Here is a 23,560-nt window from a genome sequence, read left to right on the forward strand (position 1 = left end):
AGCATCAGCTAATTCAAACCATCTCTGCCCCCCCTGCTACCCCCTAACTATGACATCACCAGACTAGACAGAACGGACAGGCCAGGCGGTGGGATAGCCTGCATACACCAGATCAGCCTAACAGTTTCCAACTCCAATGCCCCCGCTTTACCCTCTTGCGAATATCTATGCTTAAACATCGCCAACAACAACAAACAAATATGCTCTCTACACACTTTCTACCACCCTCCCGGAGACAACCTCACATTCATAGAACACTTCATGGACATTCTGGCGTCAAATGACAACCAACAAAATAAGCACATTTTCTTGGGGGACATCAATCTGCATTGGGATGACCAGAACGACCCAGGGGTAAACAGCCTCAAAGCTTTCCTTGCTGACCTTAATCTTAACCAAATATGTAACAGCCCTACACATGACAAAGGTGCTACTCTCGACCTAATAATCTCCAAAGTTGACGCCACTCAGCTCGACTCGATTCTCCCCTGTGAGTGGTCTGACCATCATGTTATTTCATTCCAAGTCTTGGAAACGATTAAACGACTCCCAACACAACCCCTGAGAACTAAGACCTGGAAGAGAAACCTGAAAAACGTCGGCTCTGACCTTATAGCATCAGCTAATTCAAACCATCTCTGCCCCCCGAAGACCTCACGGATGTACAGGAGCTGACAAATCACTACTTTCACTCCATGAATAACCTACTTGACAAAATTGCCCCGCTTCAACTGAAAAGAACTTCTACAAAAGAATCAAAACCTTGGTATAATGGGAGACTAAATGAAGACAGACGCTCTCTTAGAGTAATGGAACGTTGCTGGAGAGCTGCCCCCTCAATTGACCACCTCAAGCTTCTCAGAATCACCAGAAACGCTAACTTTAGGAAGATCAGAAAAACGAAAACCGTCTTCTTCAGGTCTCAACTAGACCTCGCCAAGAACCGCCCCAAAAAGCTATTCGATCTTATCAAAGCTCAGACCAAAAACCTACCTAGTCTCCCTAACACTATCCCACCTTCTCTTCCCAATTGTGATGAATTTGCCTCCTTCTTCGCTTCTAAAACGGAATCCATTAAATCAGACCTACTGAAAGACCTCTTAGCCGTCTCAGACTTGAAAAAGAACCCATCACTGCCCCTGGCTGATGCTCAAGATAATGACCTCCCAAAATTTAAACTAAAAAACAACGCAACTTGGTCCCACTTGAACACATACAGTGAAGATCACATATTAAAGACGTTAACCTCTCTGAAACCCTCCAATCATTTCATAGACCCGCTCCCAGCTAATTACCTAAAAGACTTCATTCCTCTAGTTCTACCCCTCAGGACCAAGATCATTAATACGTCCCTTCTTCAAGGATTCAACCCAGACAGCCTGAAATCAGGTCAGGTCTCACCTATCCTAAAGAAACCTACAGCTGACCCCTCGGACCCAAACAACTATCGCCCGATTTCTAACATTCCAATGCTAGCCAAACTCCTGGAAAAATGCGTTAACTCACAGCTGAACAGTCACATTGTTCAATTCAACCTACTTAACCAGTTTCAATCAGGCTTCAGAGCAGATCATAGCACTGAATCTGCCATGACACATATACTGGACGACGCGCTAAAAATCCTAGACCAAAACGAAGCCTGTCTACTAATTCTACTCGACCGGTCTTCAGCCTTTGACACTGTCAAACACGGCAACCTGCTCAAACTCCTGAAACACAGAATGGGAATTTCTGGAACTGTATTTAACTGGTTCACTTCTTTCCTCCAAAATAGATCCCAAAGATTCAAGGTCAATCAAACCCTGTCCAACCCCATGCCAGTCACGTTAGGAGTTCCACAAGGCTCCTCCCTCTCTCCCACCCTTTTCAACCTCTTTATGGAACCACTTACCGATCTTCTCAGCCTTGCCAAAATTCACTTCCACATGTGCGCTGACGACACCCAAATCTACATCAAGATCCACTCACTTGATGACATCAAATCACTCAACACCACGCTACAAAAAACCCAAACTTGGCTGGCCGAAAACCACCTGAAACTAAACTCCCTCAAAACTGAATTCCTCTTAATCGCTCCCCCCAACAAAACTCCAATTATACTGGACTGGATGAAACACTTAACAGCTCTTAATGGACAACCTCTTGTCGTGGACTCAGCGAAATCGCTAGGGGTTACGCTTGACAGTAACCTAAAGATGCAGAAACATATCAGCGCCTCCACAAAAGGAGCTAACTTCCATCTGAAGACTCTACGAAACCTGAAACCCTTTCTGCCTGCCCACGATTTCAAACTAGCGGTTCAAGCCCTAGTAATCCCTCGCGTGGAATATGGGGCGGTAACCCTATGCGGCCTCTCAAGGGCAGCGACAGTCCCGCTAAGAGCCACGATCAACTCTGCTGCGAGACTCATCACGGGTTCAAAAAGAAACTCCCACATTTCCCCAGACTTGAGAACCCTCAACTGGCTTCCGTTTGCGGCCAGAATCCATCTGAAAATCGCTTGTATGACACACAAGGCCCTCTACCACAATGCCCCCCACTACCTAGCTCAGAAATTGGTGCTCTCTTCGGGCATCAGAGCCTCCAGGAGTGCCAAGACTCTTCTGAAACCACAAAGATTTGCCCAAAAAAAAAAACTATAACCGATCCTTCTCTGGTATGGCTCCTAAGATCTGGAATGCCTTGCCCAGTGAAACAAGAATGAACCCTTCCTCTGCCGCATTAAAAAAAGAAGTGAAAGCGATCCTCATGGCTAAATTCACGTGAACTCTTTAACTGTTTACTGTATTTTGTTTTTTTCGTATGCTGTTTTTACGCTCCTCAGTTGTCCTTCTATTAGCTTAATCTTTATGACTTTGAGATTTGTATAACTCTTTCACTCAGATCTTGTTATGTTTAGCTCTGGCTTTGCTTTTATGACTTGTAAAGCGCTCAGTTACTCGCAAGAGTCTTGTTCGCGCTATATAAAACCTTCAAAATAAATTAAATAAATAAAAATTATGCAGCTTTTGGATTCATGTTACTAAAATGCATCCAAACATAGGTAAAAAAGCATTAAAAATTCTCTTGCAGTTTTCTACTACATACATTTGTGAAGTATCCTTTTCAACGACGACAAACCTAAAGACACTGAAACGTGGGTGCTTGAAAATGCTTGATGATGAAATGCGAGTGTCTTTATATAATATTCAACCAAATATTGACCAGCTGTGTTCATCCTATCAGCCTCATATATTTCATTAAAATAGTAAGACAAGTGCTGTTGTTTTTATTCACATTTTGTAATTCTTGGGCTACGAGAGACAAAAGAGCAATTTGGAAAAACAAAGTGAACGAATGAAATTTTTAAATGTTTTCCAAAACTGCTGAGTGCCAGCTGAAATGTGATATCAGCCCGCTGATTGTTGACCATTTAACATTGCTCGGAGACAACCTTCATCATTACTTCCCAAATGTTGAAATCCAAGACTATGATTGCATCAGAAATCCATTTCTTTCAACTGCAACTGGGAACTTCATCATTCTTGCACATATTTACATATTGTTACTCATAAAGGACATGTTTTGGAAATGTATGTGTGTTATATTACAAATCATATATTTTTTTTAAAAATCAATGAACGAGATATGTTGTCTCCCCATACATTTTGATATTTACAATTTCTATGACATTTATGTATTTGTCCTTATCTCTTATAAGCAGTTAATTTTACTTCAAAGTGCTGAATGGAAAAACATATGACTCGTCTTATTTTCTGTTGCCTTTTGGCGCGCTGCGCTGAGGAAAGCGGTCCCACCTGAGTTCAATGCGCAGAGACCGGCTGATAAGTTGCATGATTGTTTTACCACTCACAATTCCCCCTCTTCCTGAACAGATTTTTGTATAACTCATATTCAGCAAGGCAGCAGGCGGACTTAGTGCATGGTTGAAAGGGTTGGCAGTGCGTACACCCGCCCTTTTTGTGCCGTAAATCACTGGGCATGTGTCAATGTGTGCACGATTATATTCTTGTTTCATGCACAAACCTAACCTTGCTTACGCTCAGTTTTGCCAGTCACTGTCTTTGTTAGAACAGATTCACAATTGCTTTATTAACCTTCCTGCTTTCTCAAATTTGCTTGGAAATGCACCATTTGCCCACTATTTTTTCAAACATTTCTCGGAGGGGGGGTGGGGGCCTTAGGTGGCTCGAGCTCGCACGCTGCGCTCGCTCGCGTTACCATGTCGCTAAAAGAAGATTGTTAAAAAGGTGTGTCACCAAGATTAAAAGTTTGGAAAGCTGTGATGTAGGCGGTAAGCCATTCTACCACAAGTAACAAAGTGTGATTACCCAGGATTAGTCTGGGTAGGAGGGCGCTTGTCATGGGATTTACTACTGAAGCTGTTGTCATTCTTTAGTAGTTGAGTCTCTAAGAATGATCCATGGCTTGGAATGATTGAGAAACATTTGCCAGTTCTTTATTGGCTTGATGTCCCGGAAAGTGTACATCCGCACCTTGATGGAAGATGGCTTTGGAGATTAGGGTGAGGAGATGGTCTGGATTTACAAAGACATTTCCAGTTTTTTGACGGATATACATGTGCTAGTTTTGAAGAGAACTTTGGGCAAACATGTACAATAGAGTAGAAAGGGTATGTATACTCACACTTCCACCAGTCCTGTTTTGCTACATTATATTATGGAGATGGAAACTGCTTAAAAGATACAGCTGCAGCTCTATGAGGCCATGATTCACACCGTGCAAAAGTCTATCGAGAGCAATGTTTTTTTGACGCTCAGCGCTCTATACTTAAAAAGAATGTTTACTTACACAAACCAGTTTATAGTCAAATAATTACTCCTGTACTTCCAGATGTGTTCTGTTTGACTTTCTCAGTGATGGTTTGCACAATCGTCTCACCAATAACAGGGTTAAAGGAGGGGTCAGGAATATTTATTTTCAACAGGGAATGCACAGATTTCACTTTACAGATTAACAAGCACATTTCCGAGTATGGCTAGTATAAAAAAAACACATTTGCAAAAGACACTACCTTCTCCTTACCACGGAGACACTGAAAACAGCACATACAAAAGGAAAACGCTTCGAAACATCAGGAGTATTTTCTAGCTATTCTAGATGTTGATGACAATAAAAGCAGAAGCAGAAATGACATGTTAAAAACCAACCCTAAGGAATTATACAAGTTTGTATTGAAATACCAGCTCCTGGCACTTTTAGGATCACATTGAATATGAATATTCTCACTAGAGGCGAGTGAGCCACCGAAAGCTCAACTCAGAAGCCTGGATCTAGTTCAGCTTGAAGGTCCTCTTGGAGCCCAGAGCCCAAAACTGGCTGAGCTTTCACAGGAGGCGATGTGGATAGCAGCTACAGCTGCCGACCGTACAGCATGGGGGACAAGGTTTAAATCCCTACCTTGAGTGAGCATCCTGTGAATCCCATCAAATCTCCCTGGGTTACAAAAAAAAGACGTAACACTCATGTGTCTAGTGTGAAGCGCTCTTATGCTCTTAGACAAAGTCTTCGCAATATAGAAATGACAAACATAAAATCTGTATTCTGCCTGTCATAAGTAGGATGAAAAAACTGGGGGGGGAGGGGGTCTCTAAAAGAGGCGTGTCCAATGTAATTAAGGGCGTGGCTTAAAACACGCAAGCTAAAATTCTTTGCTTAGCATAGTGTACCGCCTGACTTGTATTTTGCAGTTTCTGTAATTGCATCCAGATAATGATACAAAAAGTAACATCATTCTTACCTACAACAAGTCACGACTTTTGGCTTTGTCAATGGTTGTTAGTTGCATAAGATAAATAAGCAGCAAATATGACTTGTAAATAATATTGAAAAAGCTTTTGACTAAAGCCCTGGTGATACCACGGCAATGTTGCTGCTCCTGAGTTTCAAAAAGAGAAGGGAAATCCAGAGAGAAAATGACTCTCTTTAAAGGATTTCCCTTCCCTTACAACGCTTACCTGCCATGACGTCATGACTTCCCCACTAGTGAGAAGTGACCAGCATGAGCACACGCACAAAAAAAAAAAAAAAAACGGACCGCTTGTGACCGGGCACAAAACAGAGACCGATTTCGAGGCCCCCTTTAAAAAATGCCACTGCTCAGCAGTGGTAAGACCCGGCACACTTAAAGCCCTGCAGTCACCCACACTCTAATCTCTTCCTTCAAGAATTTAGGACAAAGCATTAACTTATGATGTCAGAAAGAGATATCTATTGACTGAATTGCATACTGGAAAACTGGGAAATCTGGGATCAATCCTGGCCTCCCTGATTGAAAAAATTGTGTGAGTCTAGGTAAATACTTTATTTTACTGTGCAAGCCTATTTTTTAATAGCAGATTAGAACACTTTCAAATATGTGAGTTCACGATGGGCACTGTGCAAAAACCTCTTGTTTGATTTAATGGAGCATAATTAGGGTGACCAGGTGTCCCTGATTTGCCAGGACGGTCCCCGTTTTTCACCAGCTGTCCGGACAGATTTCGAGAAATTTAGCCCATGTCCCTGTTTTTGGAGAGGGTCGACTAAAAACAGGGAGAGGTGTTTTTTTATGTTTTACAAAGCAGGGATAGTTAGCAGTTGTTACAAGAAAGTAATTTAATTCACAGGCAAGCTACTGGGTTTAACAAGCATTGGCATAGCCAATAGGTCTCGCTTTTGGGACCTTATAAGTATTTAGTTATTAAGCACAATATCCTTGGTGCAATAACATCAATTGTTGCATGGCTAAGAACGTATAAGGTCCCAAAGGCGAGACCTATTGGCTATGACAATGCTTGTTTTTAGAGGCCTGGCATGCAGTTTTAAATGTAGGCTGGTAAGAAAGGTGCCAACCCGAGGGGCAAGGTCTAGAGAGAAATAAGATAGGAAGAGAGGTGAGTTATAATGAGATAGCACAAATAGAAAGGTGAAGCACAGAATGACAGGTCAGGTAAACAAAGTAGCGAGGCAGGTAGAGCCGGTGGGATGAAAAATAGAAAGATATGAGAAGTAGAGAAAAAGAGGTGCAGATGAGGTAGAGGGATGAGGCTAATACAGAGGAAGTGCGAGGGAGAAGTATAGAATGGTGAAATAGGGAGACAGAGAGAGAGAGAGACAGAGGTAAGACAGATGTATTAAACGAGTGAGACATTGGAAGCAGAGAGAGTGAACGGAAACAGTGAAGGAGATAGAAAGAGAGATGAAAGCAAAGGGAGTGATAGATGGAGTGGAAGAGGGAGAGCATTGTAGAGAAAGGAATAAAATAATGGGAAAGGCAAGGGAAAGAGGACATCAATAAAAAGAGACATAGAAGGCCAATAGGTGATGTAAATTGAGAGTCTAGATAGTGTATGAGAGGTGGGGAAGAGAGAGATGAGGCAGTGAGTTGTGAGGCAGAGACAGAAATGAATGCTCCTATTAAGCAAACTTTGATTCTGAAAAAGTCTCCTATGGAGCCCTTAATAAAATAGATGTAATTACTAAGGAGACGGGATAAAAAGGGGAAGCTACATGGTGATCTAGGTGGCTACCGGCTATATATGAGAAGCCCCAGAAAGCACCGGGTACTTGGTTGCGAGCAAACAGCATGTACAATTAGCGGAGCTTAAAATGAGTTTCTTACCTTTCTGAAAAGTTTTCGATATATGTCAAGACGCTCAGGGGGTAGATAAACACGTCCTGATGCCGATACGACAGAAGCGATATGATGCACAACTAAGCGGGTTTAAAAAAAAACGACAAGAGGGAAGATGGGGTGTTAAGTCTCCTTACGATGACGGCACCGCGTAACGTAGGTAAATATGCCAATCAAAACAGAAGAAGGCATGTAATGTGAGCGCGAGTGTCTAAAACAAGTGAAAAAGACTAGAATGTCTATCTTGATGTGATTAAATAGCGAGTACTCTAGTATTGGTAAGCGAATTGTGAAACAAGCATTGGCTGCGCGGTCGTGAAAGCGAAAGTAATCGCGATCGCGAGGACGGGACGTGCTGTGTGGTAAGCACGCGAGTGGTGCGCGCGCAGCAGTGATTGGCGGCTGCGCGCATGCACGTTAGTGAGTAATGTTTAAATATGTAAATATCTGTATCAGTCTCTCACTTTGTGTACAAGTGGCTGCATGGGTTGGTGAGAAGCCATGTTTTAGAAATCATATTGGGCTTGTAAGCAGACTCTTCTGTGAGAGCTGGTGTTGACAGAGTGGCTTAATTTAGGGAAGAAGTTAGCCAAGAGTGCATGAAGTATACATTTTGTAGGTTTTTAATTTATACAGTGAGTAATTGGTGCACAGGAGGCACCGTGAGCTTACAAGGCACACATTAGGGCTGATCTACGAATATATGAAAATAGGCTCCTCTAAATGGCAAAGACATTTTCATTTGCAAAGTGTTATTGCAGGCATGTAAACTGCAGCCCGTCCAGAGCACAGTGGTGTTCCTGGCAGATATATTTGTGTCATGTATGGGGGTGATGTAAATACACTGCAGCCCACATATCACATTTAATGTTCCGTTGCATGCTTATATTTTGGGTACCATTTCAAATGGACTATTGGGAATACCAAACAGGGGGTTCCAGGATTAAGAACTTGTTTTAGGCACAAAGTTTTTCCAGGCATTTTAGATTTGTTTTGTGGCTAACAACATCTCCAGAGCATGCACAGCAAACAAAATTGTCTTTTGCAGTCATTTTGAGTTAATTTGTTACCACATAGAAGTCAGCGCCTCATTTAAGGAAAATAAGCAAATACTGATCATTTCTTCAAAATGCCCGCTTCTGAGCAGTGACATACTACAGTAAGGCTCTTCCTTGCCTGGGGTGCAGGAAAAAGAAAGAGGCTTTTATGGAAACAGAATCCTAAAGTTACACTTGTCTTCTTGGCCTCTCTAGCACCCAGGGAAAATACTTCCGCCCCTCACCAGGCCTAGCTCTGTTTGTCTGCCCGTGACCTCTGGTCTTTGCTAAATAGCAGCATACATTGTTTGTAAAACCAGTTTTGTGTGTGCCGAACTATTTTTGTACGGATGTTTACTTAATTTTAGCACACGTGGCATAGACAAGTTGTGAGACAAGCACTACAGCCGCCGCTCTTCTGCCCAGGTTTATTTTCCTAAGTTAAAACTGCCACAATTTACCTGGAGAAAAATGCCTCGTACATAACAGGATATGGTAACGCCAAAATCTGTATGTTATGCCCCATTTGTAACTGGGTCTCATTTACTGCAAACGGTCAATTCTATTACCACATATATCCCAATTACAATTTGTGTGATAAGCATCACACCTCAAGCATTTATTCTAGTCAATGTCAGCAGATAAAACCTGTCAAAATTTAGAAGGGCACAGAAAAGCCCGTAAATAATAGGACGTTGTGGTGCGTTGAGCACTAAAATCCACACATTTGCCCAATTTTTGGGCCAGTTAAAGTAATTGTGTGCTGTTTATGGCACCTAATAAATTAACATTCGTACACTGTCGGAATATCGGGTGTAATAAACAGGGCACCCTTTTATGAGCCAATGCTAATTGTAAAAGTAAACAGCACTCTGCATGCTGGGGGGCCTGAACTCATGTGTACAGTTTTAAAGAAAACTACAAGTCCCAGAATATAGTGAGCTATTAGCTACAATTCATGACTGGATAAAGTTGTCACATGGCAAACATTGGAGCGTGGAAAGCGATCCTTGCTACACAAATAGTTAGGATCTCGAGGTGGCTCCACATCACCGGAGTACCACTTTACACCAATCCTGAAATGCGCTTTTACATAAAATGATTGCCATATGTATTGACTGGTCCAATGGACTCAAACAAAATTAAGACTACAACTCCCAGAATGCTCCGATATGTGAAATCAAAGTACAAGAATGGAAAAGGGCGTTCCTGTGACATGGAGCCATCCGGCCACCCTACATCTATAAGCAGTTAAATGATGTGTACATTTGAAACAAAGTGAAGCAGCATGCAAGCTGTTGGCATTTGAAGTTCTCTGTCACATCATGCCATCGATGTTCTGAAATGAGTCATTTTGGATTGAGAGGCAATTCAAGCGGCAACACTTCTCTTCCGAATCAATTATACTAATAACAGGGGAGGACCACCCAGCTGAGGCTGCTTATGCTAAAACTAGTGCTGAACTTCAGAGAGCGCTCCTGATTGGCTCCAGTCTCCCTCACGCACAGGACTGCCAGAGTGCGCCAAAGGGGTGTTAAGACCAACACACGCTGTTTTGTTGATTCTGATGGAGGCGTTCGCTGTTCACTGCCCCGCAGCCTCGGAGTGGCAAAGACAAACATCAATCACACAGTGTCTGAATCAGCCCACACAAAATGTGCAAAGTGTAGTACATGCAGCAAACACTCAGAAAAGATGAGCGGAAAACATCTGAGGCTCGAGCCGCATCCAAGACTAAGCCCCCCCAACATGTCCCCATTGCTACAAAATCGTATAGCCTGATGGATGCAGGGACGTCATAAACGCAAGCCAAACACAAACAAATCATATATAAATAATGCAATACAACTCACACGCACGCCGCTGCAACTGGCGTGCTTTGAGATCGGCGTTATCATAGCAAAGCGAAAAACATGATAGATAACATTTTCAGCGATCTGGCTGTGATCTGTACTCGGTGAAAGCAGCCACAGCTAGCTGTTGCTGGGGTAGCGTAACCCACATATCAGCACAGAAGATGCGTGGCGCCGGAGGGGTCCTGTTCCTGTGCCGGGGGGAGGAGGGCGGCAGCTTCCCAGCTCATGGAGTAGAGTGGGAGGGGGATGAACAGCGCGCGCAGGAGCAGCCCTCGGCCATCTCCCGGGACCGGAGAGGAGGGAGCAAAGAGTGCAACAGTGATGGGAGGGCGAGAGTACGGGAAGGACGCTATGACCAGGAGCAGGGAGAGGGCACAAGCGTGGAGGAGGGGTGGAGTGACCTGTCAGAAAAAGCAGCGGAAAGTACCTGCTCAAGAGGGGCTGGCAGCTAAATGGCAGGGCAGCATGGGTTTGCCTATAGAGAGCTAAAAAGCTGCAGGAGCCGCAACGAGAGAGGGGGCATAGAGGGAGGAGGGAATAAAAACTGCAAGAAGAGGGCCGCTCAAGACAGGGGTTGTGAGAACGTGATGTTTTGCTTCTGTGGGAGGGAAAAGCCAGAGTAGAGGGGCCGTTCAAGGCACGCAGGGACGCTGTTATAGTCACAAGTTGTCCTTATTTCTTTAAGGACAACTTGTCAGTTCCGCGCGCCTGCCCTCGTGCGCTATTGTTATTTGATACGCCATTCATTCTGGAGTTCTTGTGCTTCTGCTAGTTTGACAGTTGCAGCGGGAACACCAGGATGAGCGGTTGTGGGTTGTGCTACCTATCACGCATGTAACCAATAAAGGTCATCAAACCTAACCTTCGTTCAAGAACCATCATTTCTACACAAGAACCCTCTTTCAACAGACGCACATGGCATCAGGCAAGGACAGTGAAAGGCAAGCTCGCAAGCATCGCAGGCACTGAGGGCTATTTGGATTCAGTAAAGAAGGTGGCGGCTCTGCTGCTAATGAGGGACTAGGCAGGGGGAGAGAATTTGCGTGTTCCCGCACGCTGGCACCCAACGGGGCAAGCTCGAGAAAGTAACAAAAGTGAAAGTGATCGCGATGCACTTAATTATCCATGACGAGCGTTTGAGGGCGTTAAAAGCAGGAATAAGTGATTTTAGTGGTGGGAAAGTGGAGGAAACATTCCCATATTTAAGGAGGATGTAGGAGAAAATGTTTGTCTAAGAGAAAAATATTTTTCTCTGTAAAAAATAAAGGAAAATGTGACGTGTGATAAATGCAGAATACCAGCCTAGTGGACGTTCTGCTCGAATAATTTTCATAACTGGAGTTCTCCAAAAAGTTGTAGGGTCCCAGAAGAACTCTTGAGATTGGCTCCAAAATTGTAATGCTAACTCTTTGCAACAAGCCCGGGAGTTGTGTGCATGCGCGCGTGTCTCGGCCATCAAAGTGAAAGTGACCGCGGGCTGGAAGGGTGCCCGCGCGCGATGCACTTAATGAGCCATGACAGAAGCGCCCGTGCACATGCACGCAAGCTGTAGGCCACAGTGGAAGCATTTTCTGGAGCCCTTACTAAAGGTCTCGCTTGAGCTAGCGCATGTGCTAGCTCAGGCGAGACCTAAAAATTGCATCTTATGTACGTTCTTACTGCCTGTTTTGTAATTCTCTGCTGAGGTGCGCTGTCATTCTGGGTGCTCGCTTGACGTAAAATTATAGTCGTTCTTCTATTTTTCTGAAATGTCACTTTTTTTTTGTTTTAAAATTCTGGTCACCCTAAGCATAATGCTACTCTATATATAATAAGAATTTCGACCACATACAGGGTACACCTGACAAATGACTTGCCTTTTCGTTTACTAATAGCATTGTCATCAGGGCTGGAACAGGAATGTTTCTCAGTGTATATTTAATAACTATCCCTTATAATACCTGTCTACAAATGAGGTAATGTAATTGAATGTCTTAAATTGTGAACTTTTTGGGAATTTGTGAGATACCTTATGTTATATGATCTTTGTAGCATGATTTACATGTCAAATGTTTTCAAGGCTAAGCTCGTGCATGGGCTCTTAGAGCCAGAGCCACCCTCAAGTCTGCGCTCCTTGTTAATCTGTTCGCTCACCCACCTCTCTTCCTAGATAAAAGCTGCATCCTACCTCTAAAACACGCCTTTCCTAACGAGCTCATCTAGCCTGCCTGGACTTTGTAGTCCTTCTTCTATACCGTTGATGTTATCCTTAGAGTAGTTTTGTGGCGTAGCCCGAGAGCCATCCGGCTTATACTACGTCATGAGCACGTCGCCACTTTCACCTTCACTTTATTCTAGGTCCGGGTGCCGCAGCTCCGGTACGGCTAACTGCCGTCTGCCTACCCAGGCCTCAAACGTATTGGTCCACTCTCACCCGGCGAGGGTCTGAATGTGACGTAACATGGAAGCCCCCACTCCGCACCTACCGTTCTGCAGGCCGGCTGCTCCTCCCACGCTCACGTGCACGTAGCCGCTGTCGCGTCTCAGACACGTCTGGGCAGACCTTAGGCCACGCCTTTGGAGTCACTGCGCCCCGCCCCGGGAAGTAAACGAAGATGAGTGCACGACTGTTCGTGCAAAGCGACTGCTTCCAGGTGCTGAGGTGAGCGTGTATGACGTCACGGCTGCCCAGAGTGATGTCATTTGTTGCCCAGTCCACGGAGTTATTCTAACGCGTATTTTCTGCTTTCCTGTAGGAAGGCTGAAGGCGAAGCCTGGCTGTCCTGTAAGATCCCAGGTAAAGTTTCTAGCTGCATGCCTTCTGCTTCACTTGCTTGTATTGTTGTCCCCTAGCCGTTTTTTTTCTGTTCTGGCAGGTACAAAGATTAGAATAATCACCTAAAGATGGTATTTTTCCCTTTCTCAGAAGCTACTTTAAACTATAAACATAAGAAGGAACCACTTTTAAATGTGTTCCATGGCTGCCTTAATGTCCCTGACTGGTAATTGAAGTAAACAAAGGCAGAAAACCCGTGGGAAAAATGAATTCAGAACATTTCATATAACGTTAAATTTAAGTTTCATGTTCGGGACTTTGCAGAATCTTTAAATGTGAACAAAGGGCTGGTATTTTTCTCTGGGAAAGATGATAAACCCACTTGGTTGTAGGTCTCAACAAGCATGTACAATGCTATAGGTCTCACATTACTGAAAGTTTAATGTTGGTGTTGCTAATATTAATTGTAAAGATACACATGAACAACGTAAGTATCTTTATTCAAGAATACCTGTAGTATGGTATGATTTCTGACTTTGTAAATTAAACATACACACATATATTGATTGGTTATGTGGTACCTCAATTATTCAATTTTATTCCTATGGGGACCCAGGGGGAACACGGCGCAAGCTGGTGTCCCCATGGGGTTTTTCGCGCGGTGGAACAATCCACGTGGCGCTATAGGCACTGGTAGGTTTGGGGGTGGGACTTACAGGTAGGTTATAAATAGGTGCGCTTTTGGCGGGAGGGCACTCTTGGATGCTAGGTAGCAGTTTGTTGCTGTGACCCACCCTTTTAAAAAAAAAAAAAAAAGTTCTAAGTCACGTTAGGACAGGTAACAGTTTGTCCTTGTTATAATTTTTTCTTTCCTAATAGGAGTTTTTTAGGGGGGGTTTGGATAGTCTGGAGCGAGCTTATCCATCCCTCTGGGGTGGGGGTGAGTGGGGGGGGGAGGTCAAGAAGCAAAGGAAGGGAAAGGAAATGATGGGATTGTTTGCATTACATGGGGTTTTTATGCAAATTTTTGTTGGAACTATTTGGCTTTATTATGATAAGATGTTTTGGGTTTGGTTGAAGGATAATGCAAAATGGGGTTTTCGATATGACCAGGAATGTTTATAGTTTTGCATAAGGAAAATATTGTTTTACCTGTCTTAATAAAGTGACCTTTTCTGCTAAGACAGTAACAGTGAGTGGATTGTTGTTATTGCTCGATATCCTTGATTTATACATACCAGGGACTGTTTTGACCAGAAACAAATTATATTACACACGTGCTCAGAAGCTGTACTGGGATAAGTCACAGGTAAGATTCTGTGAGACTACACTATTCATTCCCCTCATGCCGTAGTTTTAACTGATAGATGTGTGAGCAGGGGTCAAGAGGGGGAGGTTAAGCAGGTAGTAAATGTCTGCAAGGGTTGGGGCAAAGAGTGCTGGGGAGAGAAGGGGGTGCTGCCTGTCAGTAGGAGCGTTCCATGCTTTCCTCATGCATTCCTTGGGCAGGGATTTGTGTTTAATTCAATAATTTTATTTATAGGGTACACAATTCAAACTGGATTACCTTTGGCATGCAGTATTGAGTCTTAATGTCTTTACTCTTCAAAGCTACTGTTTTCATAGACAGAAGAAGAAAAGGTCTTGCGTTAGCCCTGCATGAATTCAAACGTATGCCCTTCTAGCTACGTGAATATGTTTGCAGCAGGCACACAACCTACTCATCTAATTATGAGGAAAAGAACTTGGAAGCAGCAAACTACGCTACTTTCTCTACAAAAATTCTGGAACCCCCTGTGCTATTTTACTAGGACACTAACATGTAAGCGGCAGTTTACGCGCTGTGTCCTGCAGCAGGCCATTTAACCTGTTACGATCTTTTATGATTATACAATCCTGTGACCGACAGATTGCACACAGGTATATGATTAAAGAACAGAGCTATATTGTCGGGCTTCTAGAACAAGGCCTGCATTTAGCATGGTCCGGGGGGTAGAAAAATGTGCCAAACCAGAAAGTGGTTGTCTGTTATTTAGAACAATGTCTCTATTTGGGGAAAAGTAAAATGACCACATCCACTGCTGGCAAATACGGTGCTCATCAGTTACAGCACAACAAAAACTGCTTCCTACCCAGTGTAATCACATGGTTCCTTCTGAGGTAAACTGGTGGCAACCTACAGGACAGTGACTGGAATCTTGTGTCAGTTCAGGAGTTTCATTCTGCTCGTGTGGATAGACTAACAATCACTCTGGGAAGATTTGGGAGCTATGGGGGTACTTCCTCCCACCGCTAAAATCCTGATTGCAATGTAAACTCCCAATTTTGTCTGAATCCGATTACATCTGTTGTGCAAACAGCGCTCCCCTCTGTTTTTCGTTTTTACCCAAATATTTTTTGCCTGTAAAACTTGGTGCAAACCGTGCAGATAAATCCCGAGTTCCTGCATCTCCGAACAGGGGAAGACTCACAATTATTTTGAAAGCTTCCCCTGTTCTGTTTCTGTGGTCAACTTTAGTTTGGAAGGGCTTTCCTGTTGAATTTATTAATGCTATTCAGGCCTTATATAAAAATCCAAAAGCAGTTCTTCGTATAGCAGGTCGGCTTTCCGGCAATATAACAATTACTAGGGGGACAAGGCAGGGCTGTCCTACCTCGCCTTTGTTATTTGCTTTGTATATCGAGTCATTTTTAAGCAGTTTGGATAATAATGCTGGAATCAAACCAGTTTGGATACACGATATAGCCTATAAGGTGTTCGCATATGCAGATGATATAGCTATAGTCACACCAGATATTAAGTCCGCCCTTCCTAAGCTAATAGAAGCGTCGGAAGATTTTGGTAGGCATTCTGGATATAAGCTCAATGTTGCTAAGACCCAACTTCTCCATTCAGAGTTTGGACGCCCACAAGATATGTACTTTGAGGCGGAGTCTACATATCTGGGAATAAAAATATCTGCCGATATAGATAAAATTGTTCTCTTAAATACTGATACTGTAATTGCCTCTGCCAATAAAACTTTGGAGAAACTTGATAATCTTCATTTATTGCTATATGGCCGTAGCAATGTTTTGAAAATGCTTATTTTTCCTAAATTTTTGTATTTATTTAGAACTATTCCTCTTTTATTTTCCATTTCTATATTCAACCAGATTGAGAGAATGTCTTCCAGGTTTCTCTGGAGCTATCATAGATCTAGAAGAGCTTTAAAAAAATGTACTTTACCAAGAGATAGAGGGGGCTGGGCAATTCCTAATTTTCAATTATATTTTTGGTCTATCTTTTCACAGAATATGGGTGTTTTACTGGTTAATGAAATATGTTTGGATGAGTCAGTAAGACCTTCAATATATGAGATGGTATTAGGACAGGAGGCACGCCAATGTTTAGTTCGCATTATTGAGCCGAGCTACTACAAAAAAAACAAATTTAAAATTATTATAACTGCTTTCGAGATTTGGAAGAAAATAAAAAAAAGAATTGGATTTAGCTCTAATTTAAACTACTATACACCTTTAATTAATTGCCCTTTGTTACCGGATATTTTTAAAGACTCAATTATGCATAGATGGTATCGGGCTGGTATAAGTCAACTGGGTGATCTAATGGACGGTCAACACATAGCTTCTTTTCTATCTTTACAACAAAAATATGGTCATTCTCGGATAGAATTTTTTAAGTTCCTACAGGTTCGCAGTTTTTTAGATAGAAAGTGCTCTGATAACCAAATTTTGTTTCAAAAGGTTAAAATTATCGAAGCACTTCGGAAACGACCGAGAATCGGCCATATTTATCAATTAATGTTGGCTAATTATCAGGATGACCTATCGACGTTGGAAGATAAATGGCAAAAGAAGCTTGATGTGCAAGGACTTGATATGCATAGAGTCATAGAAATATCTATTAAAACGTTATCTGATGGATCATTAATAAGCCAACATTTTATGTCCATTTATGATTTATATTATACACCTGCTAAACTCGCGAGATGGGCACATGGTAGAGTGAATAAATGTAACCGATGTGATCTTACTGCTGCAGATACTATACATATGTTTTTTCTGTGCCCAAAATTAAGCCAATTTATTAGAGATATAGAGAATTTTTTGTCGAATCATTTAGGTGTTCAAACACAAATTACTGCAGAACTTGTTATTTTGGGTGTACAAACTAGTAGCAGCAGTTTAAGAACAGATTTGGAGGATAGATTTTTATTTATATGCATGTCAATCTTTCGGTGTTGCATTACAACACAGTGGCTTGATATTGAACCACCCGTTTTTAGCAATTGGCAAGCTAAATTATTGTCTGTTTATCATTTGGAAACTGCTGTTTATAAAACAGAAGGCAAGAAAAGAAGGGCAAATGGGTTAAAACTATGGTCCCCACTTTCTAATTGGCTATGAATTGAATTTTATGCTATGTTTTATAGGCCATGTGTTTATTTAGTTGATGATATAGTTAACTTGTTTGTATTCAATGTACTGTTTGTGTCTCGGCTGTCTGATGATATAAAAATCAATAAAGAAATTTAAAAAAAAAAAAAAAAAAAAGCTTCCCAAGTGGTGCCATAAAATCTGCATCCAGTAAATACCAGAGCTCGTGGTACCACTGTTTATCACATACCCACTTTTGCCAATATAGAAATAAGTGTTTGTTCCTTTCTGTCTCATCGTGGGAAAAAGGGGTCTGTAAGAGTGCGTGTTATCTACAGTCTTGCATAAAGCTGGGATGACAAGCAGATAAAAGGGATAAACATACGCTGAAGACACACAAGGAAGACCTGGGAACGGCAGAGAACGAAAGAAAGATAGACTGCATAGGAAATTTACCACAAAACTAAGCTAGAGAACGAGAAAAGTGGCAGGAATAGAGTTAAGACGGTGCTGGATTTATGAAAAGTACTGAAGTAGTGAAAAATAGTGGTCCCCTTCACCGCTAGGACAAAAGAGAATTGCAGTTCAATTACGTATAGCATCTGCTAAAGACCATGAGATGGACAAATAACGAAACGTGTGGTAATTAATTCAGTCAGAAAGTAATGCGTGATTAGTTCACATAAAGCATTCCAACCAATCGAGGATTATGAATCAAAAATGAACTTTAGGTAAAATAAAAAATAATAATGTGTTTGCGTTTTGTTTCATACTCACAGGGTCTGATAACTAATGATAACGTAACTGAATTTTAGTTCAGATTGTATGTCTTCATATGAATCAACAATTCGAAAAACCCGGCCATGATTTCAATCTATTACTTTCACTGCACAAATCAGTGCCTTCTGGGATTTGAAGACAGACTGTGCTTGAAATTAATCTCTTGGACGAAGGAACTTGAAAAGATTACTACTCAAAATGAAAGCACAGACTGGGAATTTGCTGTGTTACTAGGTGGGCATTTGTGTAAATTGTAAAGCGCTTTGAATATAGACTACGTGCTTTACCTCTGCTGTTGACTCACCGGCCTCTCCTGCGTGGGGGCAGACAAAATGCATTTTTTTCTGTGTCCCATTTTGCCAGAGTGATAAAAGACCAACACCTGCTCAGAGAGACTTTACAAATTGCTGTGTTTCTATGCAACCACGAAATAAAGTAAAAAGAAAAATGTACAAAAAATTTGGTTCAGCGAATAGCCATGTACATGTTATGGCTGGCCTGCCCTATTAATGTTTTAGACATGCGTGGTTGGAATGTTGCAGGAGTAACACAGCTTGTGATAGAAGTGTAATGTTTAGAAGCGGGAGCGGGGGGGTGTAACGTGCACAAACCACATACTAGACACAATCATTTGCAATGTGAGAGCTATTGCATTGCAGATGGATCGCGGCACCCGTGCTAAAGATGTTTGAAGCTTAAGCGCGGGTGCCGCAATTGGAACAAAAGTAAACCAATGGGGGAAAAAATGGTGGCCATGCTCTTTTATTTTTACTATTTATTTACTTTTGCTACAATGGCGGCCACATGCTTTAGCGTTAAATGTTTAAGATGTCAAAAGCTAAAGCGTGTTTGCTGCCATTATAACAGTTAGAAAATAAAGGAAAAAACATGCCGCCGCATTCAATGCACAAATAAGAAAACAAAGACGGTCCGCCATTATACCAGCTGAGGTGAGCCCCGCTGGGAACATGAAGAAAAAAAAAATGCCTTGCAGGAGAGCATGTCTACCCCGCAACAGCAGGCAGGACAAAGCTATTTAAGAAACTAGTGTTAGAAGGCTGTAATTAAAGCCTGCCGAGTAACAACACATTTAACCGGGAGTGTCCTCATGGGAGGTTACAAGAGGAAAGGCGGTACTAAGGAGGGACTAATAAGCCTATTGACAAATAAAAAGCCACCATTTACAAAGGACAGGGACAGTAGTCGATTAAAAAGATGGGCGCAAAGTGGGCAGAGCCTCATGCCCCACCTGGAATACAACATGTCTTGAAGAGGCAGTGCAAGCGCTGCCTGGGCGAGACCTAGAAAGAAGCATTGTGGTAGGTCGAACAACTGTCAACTTGGTCATGCAGCAACATTTAATCACCATGTACCTAGTACACAAACAGATTCATTTTCGCCATTGCCAAATTAAAAAAAATATAACATTACTTAATGTCCGCAAGACCCCACCTTGCTACTTCTGAGTTTAGTTTGACACGCAGTCTCAGAACTTTCAAGTTTCCCAAGTCCATGCATGAATAGCTTAGTATTCTTTGACTTTCAACCTTGATTCATAATGGGAAGATTAGAACTATAAATATGAGAATGCAAACGAAGGACTTTGACAGGATGAGTCACTCACACATGCATGGAATTGTGAACATTAAATTGCTCTGGGGTTTGTGTTGGACGGACAGCAGTGTACACCTTAGAGCAAATCGTAAACATGCATAGAAGGTATATGGCTAAAATATATGTTAAAAATGTAACCAGTATTTTAAACACCAGGGGCCGAATCACAGATACAGCGCATTGTCCTTGTTTGTGCCAGGCACACCTTTTGAAAGGTGCGCCCTGCGCAAACAAGGAAAATTTGCTGTATTAGGATGAATGCGCAACCTCCAGGGCAGCCACGAACTCGCGCTGCCCTTGGGACAGCACATTCATGTGAAAAGGGGGCGCACTAACAGTGGGCCTCCTGACACCACCTTCGCCTCTGCGCCCGAGTCCATAATATAGCACATGCGCAGAAGCAAAGCGGTTACCTCATTAGCATTGGGCCATTCCCCCATGCAAATGAGGGAACTCCCTATGAAGATAGCCCTGGTACTTTATGTGTACTATCGGTATTACAGAAGGGGGCACACAAGCGTCTGCGGCCCCTTCTGTAATACCAAAGTGCTCTGAGGTGAGCAAAGTGGGCACAAATGCCTGTTGCGCCCCTTGGGCACTCCGTAATATGGCCCGAGTTGACTTGAATGTTTTAGACTATGTTGCAGAGCATGTGGTTGTGCTGTGGTATATATGTTGAATATTGTAGAATGCAGTATATTTATTTTATATTTAGGGCTGCAGTAACTTTAACTTTTTATTCCACAACAAACCCCAAGATCATATTTATACATCCATATTATGGAAGGAAAGTAAATGGGTTGTCGAAAAGGTACATGTTTTATTCCATAAAGCAAGACATGTTTGAATCCATTGAGGAGTATGTGGTATTATAAAGTGCACTCTATGCGACGTGCGATTTTGAGAACATATGTTAAGTGTTGAGGGACTAAATAGTAGTGAAGACCAAAAGCAAAAAGGTAGAAGAGAGGTTATGGGTTGGTTCTGATATGTTTTTGAATGTAGCATATAATATTGCAAAGGAGGTATAGCAGTCAGAACATTTTGTCCAAGAAATTAGTGGCCATCCATCTCTGGATGTCAGTGCTGTCTCCAAGGGAATTGAAAGGGAGAAGCGTGAGAAACAAGGAGATATCAAAAACGCAGAGAAGAAGTTGACTCCCTACAACAAGTGTGGAAGTCATAAACATCTAGGTTATCATAAAGAGTGTCTAGTATTGGATTAGATATGTAATAGATTATGGAAAAGGGGTAGTTTAGGACAAATTTGCAAGAATGCAAGTAGCAATTAAATAAACTTAGTGATGAGTGGAGATGAATAAGAGGATTTAGACTTATAATCACAGCAAAGTGCTCAGTGTGTTGGGGCTGGGGGGTCACTGAAGAAAAAACAAAGGTTTCTCAAAATGCATAATTCATATAGATGGGAGAGAGCTTTGGACGTTATGATTAGGGCTCCCGGTTTTATGGTATTTATATTTTAGTCATTTCCGTCGGTATTTATCCATATTTATTTTTTGCTACTTTTACCAGTATTTATCCATATTTATTTTAGGTTTTGTGAAAAAATGAAGCTGAAATGTGTATATTTCTGCATTTATTTAACCAGTTAACTAATGTACACTCGTGCCTGAAAGGCTTCAATGATATATACACACTCAGATGATAAAATATGCACTTATAAGAAATCATGCACATTTTTGTATCAAGGTTGTGCATATCTACTCTTGTTTAAGGCTCGTTATTAAATTTCCTTTATTTTTTGTAATCTCCTTGTCTGTCACTCTGCACAGCTATTGGCCTGGCAGTCATGACTGATATCATTTAGAATCACTCAAAAACAACACAATTCCCATTTTACACACATTTAAAAATAAATACAGGCAGGAAAATAAATCGTTTTCTGTCTGTATTTAACTGTAAAAATCAGTAAAAACGGAAAACAGGGAGCCCTAGTTATGATTCATGTGCATTGTTCACTATTTTGGAGACAGCACTTATTGACAAGTCATTGGGAAAAATAGCTAATTATTCCCCACTGTTCACCCAATGGGGTACACCGGCCACAACTTGGATGTCTCTAGTGACTTCTAGGCAGAGGTGGAATTCTGGGGCCAAAAAAACACTGTGATTAATGTGGCAGAGAAAAACCATGAAAGATTCAGTTTTGCCCATTAGAAGGAGATGGGAATAAGATTGGACTCTAGGGCTGATGCAGCTGCGACTGGAGTAACAGATGGGAATAGCCCTGGGGATTGATGAGATTAGTATGTTAAAGAACTCAGGAAAAAGTTAGCACAATAATGAACAATAAGCTTGAGAAATTAAAGAAATTTAAACACAAAATAATTTGAAAGGAATTGCCATTATGGTTAGACACAGAGTAAGAAATGCCCCTCTTACATACTAAGACAAACTAAAGGGTATGCTGGGGAAAAAAGTTATTGAACCAATTGGGTCTTCTTCACGGGTGCTATGTTATGTTATTTGTTATGTTATAACGATTTGTAAGCAAACAAAACACAAGGGACACCCTACTCACTAGGAACCAGGGTAAATAATGTGTGACAAAAACAATGGTTCTTGTGGGAAATAAAGTACTTGTCTACATTAATACTACAATGCACATTCACAATAGTTGTGGGTCATACAAATGTCAGAAGGAAAGGAGACCGAGTACACAACAGTTTTGTATTCACATTCAATATTTTATATTTGATTTAATGAGTATATACAAAAAGCAAAAACATATAATAAAGCAGTTGTCAGTGTCCCCAGTGTGAATGGAACCAAAAAGACAGACTAGTGAGTTTGTGACATATGGAGCTTGGTTTCCATCATTTAAAAAAAACTACCATCTATGAATTCACAATATTTACAGCCACTGTATACAATAATCAGTGCTGATCCAATGGTTCGCTTTGTACATTTATCGACTGCGTTTCGACCCTTCATAAGATATAGGTTCTCTTCAGGACCTATCGATATAGGGACATCTAAGAGTCAAAGAAAAACAGTGTCACCAAGGATGTTTGGAAATCACTACAGTCTTTGAAAGGAACGAACAAGGCCATGTTGTACCTCAAATTTATGAGTCGCGCAGCTACATGAAAAAGAGTGAAGACACCGGTCAAGTGAGAAGAAGAGGTAAAGATCTACTCACACTGGACTCAGCCGGGTACTATAAGAGTGAGAGAAGAAAAGAAGATTGCAGTTAGAGAGGAAGAAACAATATACTACTGTGCACAGTGGCCACTTTATCTACGGATCCTTGAGCAGTTCCTTACCACAGTGTGGAGGATGTGGTGTGAGGCTGGCAACTACGAGTATTTCGCAGGGCAGATGCTGCTGTCTGGGAGGCAGGACTTCTTGTGGATTTTAGCCTATGAGCAGTGCAAGGAATTAATCTGCAAGGTAAAGAAATTGGTATAATAATAAGTGGTCGGGGCCTGGGACCGATTTTAATTGCAACTGGAGAATCCTAGTGAGTAGGGTGTCCTAC

General features: G+C 41.9%; 2 protein-coding genes across 4 annotated transcripts in view; one reads left to right on the forward strand and one right to left on the reverse strand.

Annotated features, from left to right (window-relative positions):
- COA4 (cytochrome c oxidase assembly factor 4 homolog) overlaps window positions 1–13,113 on the reverse strand; it is a 44,318-nt gene extending 31,205 nt beyond the window's left edge. The window contains exons 1-2 of one of the 3 annotated variants that reach the window (XM_085623324.1): window positions 12,995–13,037; window positions 7,625–7,716 (exon numbers count right to left, since the gene is read on the reverse strand). The gene's annotated coding sequence lies outside the window, so the exon portion shown is untranslated. Of the gene's footprint in view, window positions 1–7,624; window positions 7,717–12,850; window positions 12,972–12,994 lie in introns of those variants that run through there. The other 2 variants (XM_085623323.1, XM_085623325.1) reach the window with 2 other exon arrangements.
- PAAF1 (proteasomal ATPase associated factor 1) overlaps window positions 12,843–23,560 on the forward strand; it is a 153,328-nt gene continuing 142,610 nt past the window's right edge. Inside the window, exons 1-2 of the mRNA XM_085623322.1 lie at window positions 12,843–13,170; window positions 13,265–13,305. Coding sequence (XP_085479448.1) covers window positions 13,124–13,170; window positions 13,265–13,305 — 88 coding nt within the window. The 5' untranslated portion in view covers window positions 12,843–13,123. The remainder of the gene's footprint in view (window positions 13,171–13,264; window positions 13,306–23,560) is intronic.

The sequence above is a fragment of the Triturus cristatus genome, chromosome 8 (genome assembly GCF_964204655.1).
Source record: "Triturus cristatus chromosome 8, aTriCri1.1, whole genome shotgun sequence".
NCBI lineage: Eukaryota > Metazoa > Chordata > Amphibia > Caudata > Salamandridae > Triturus > Triturus cristatus.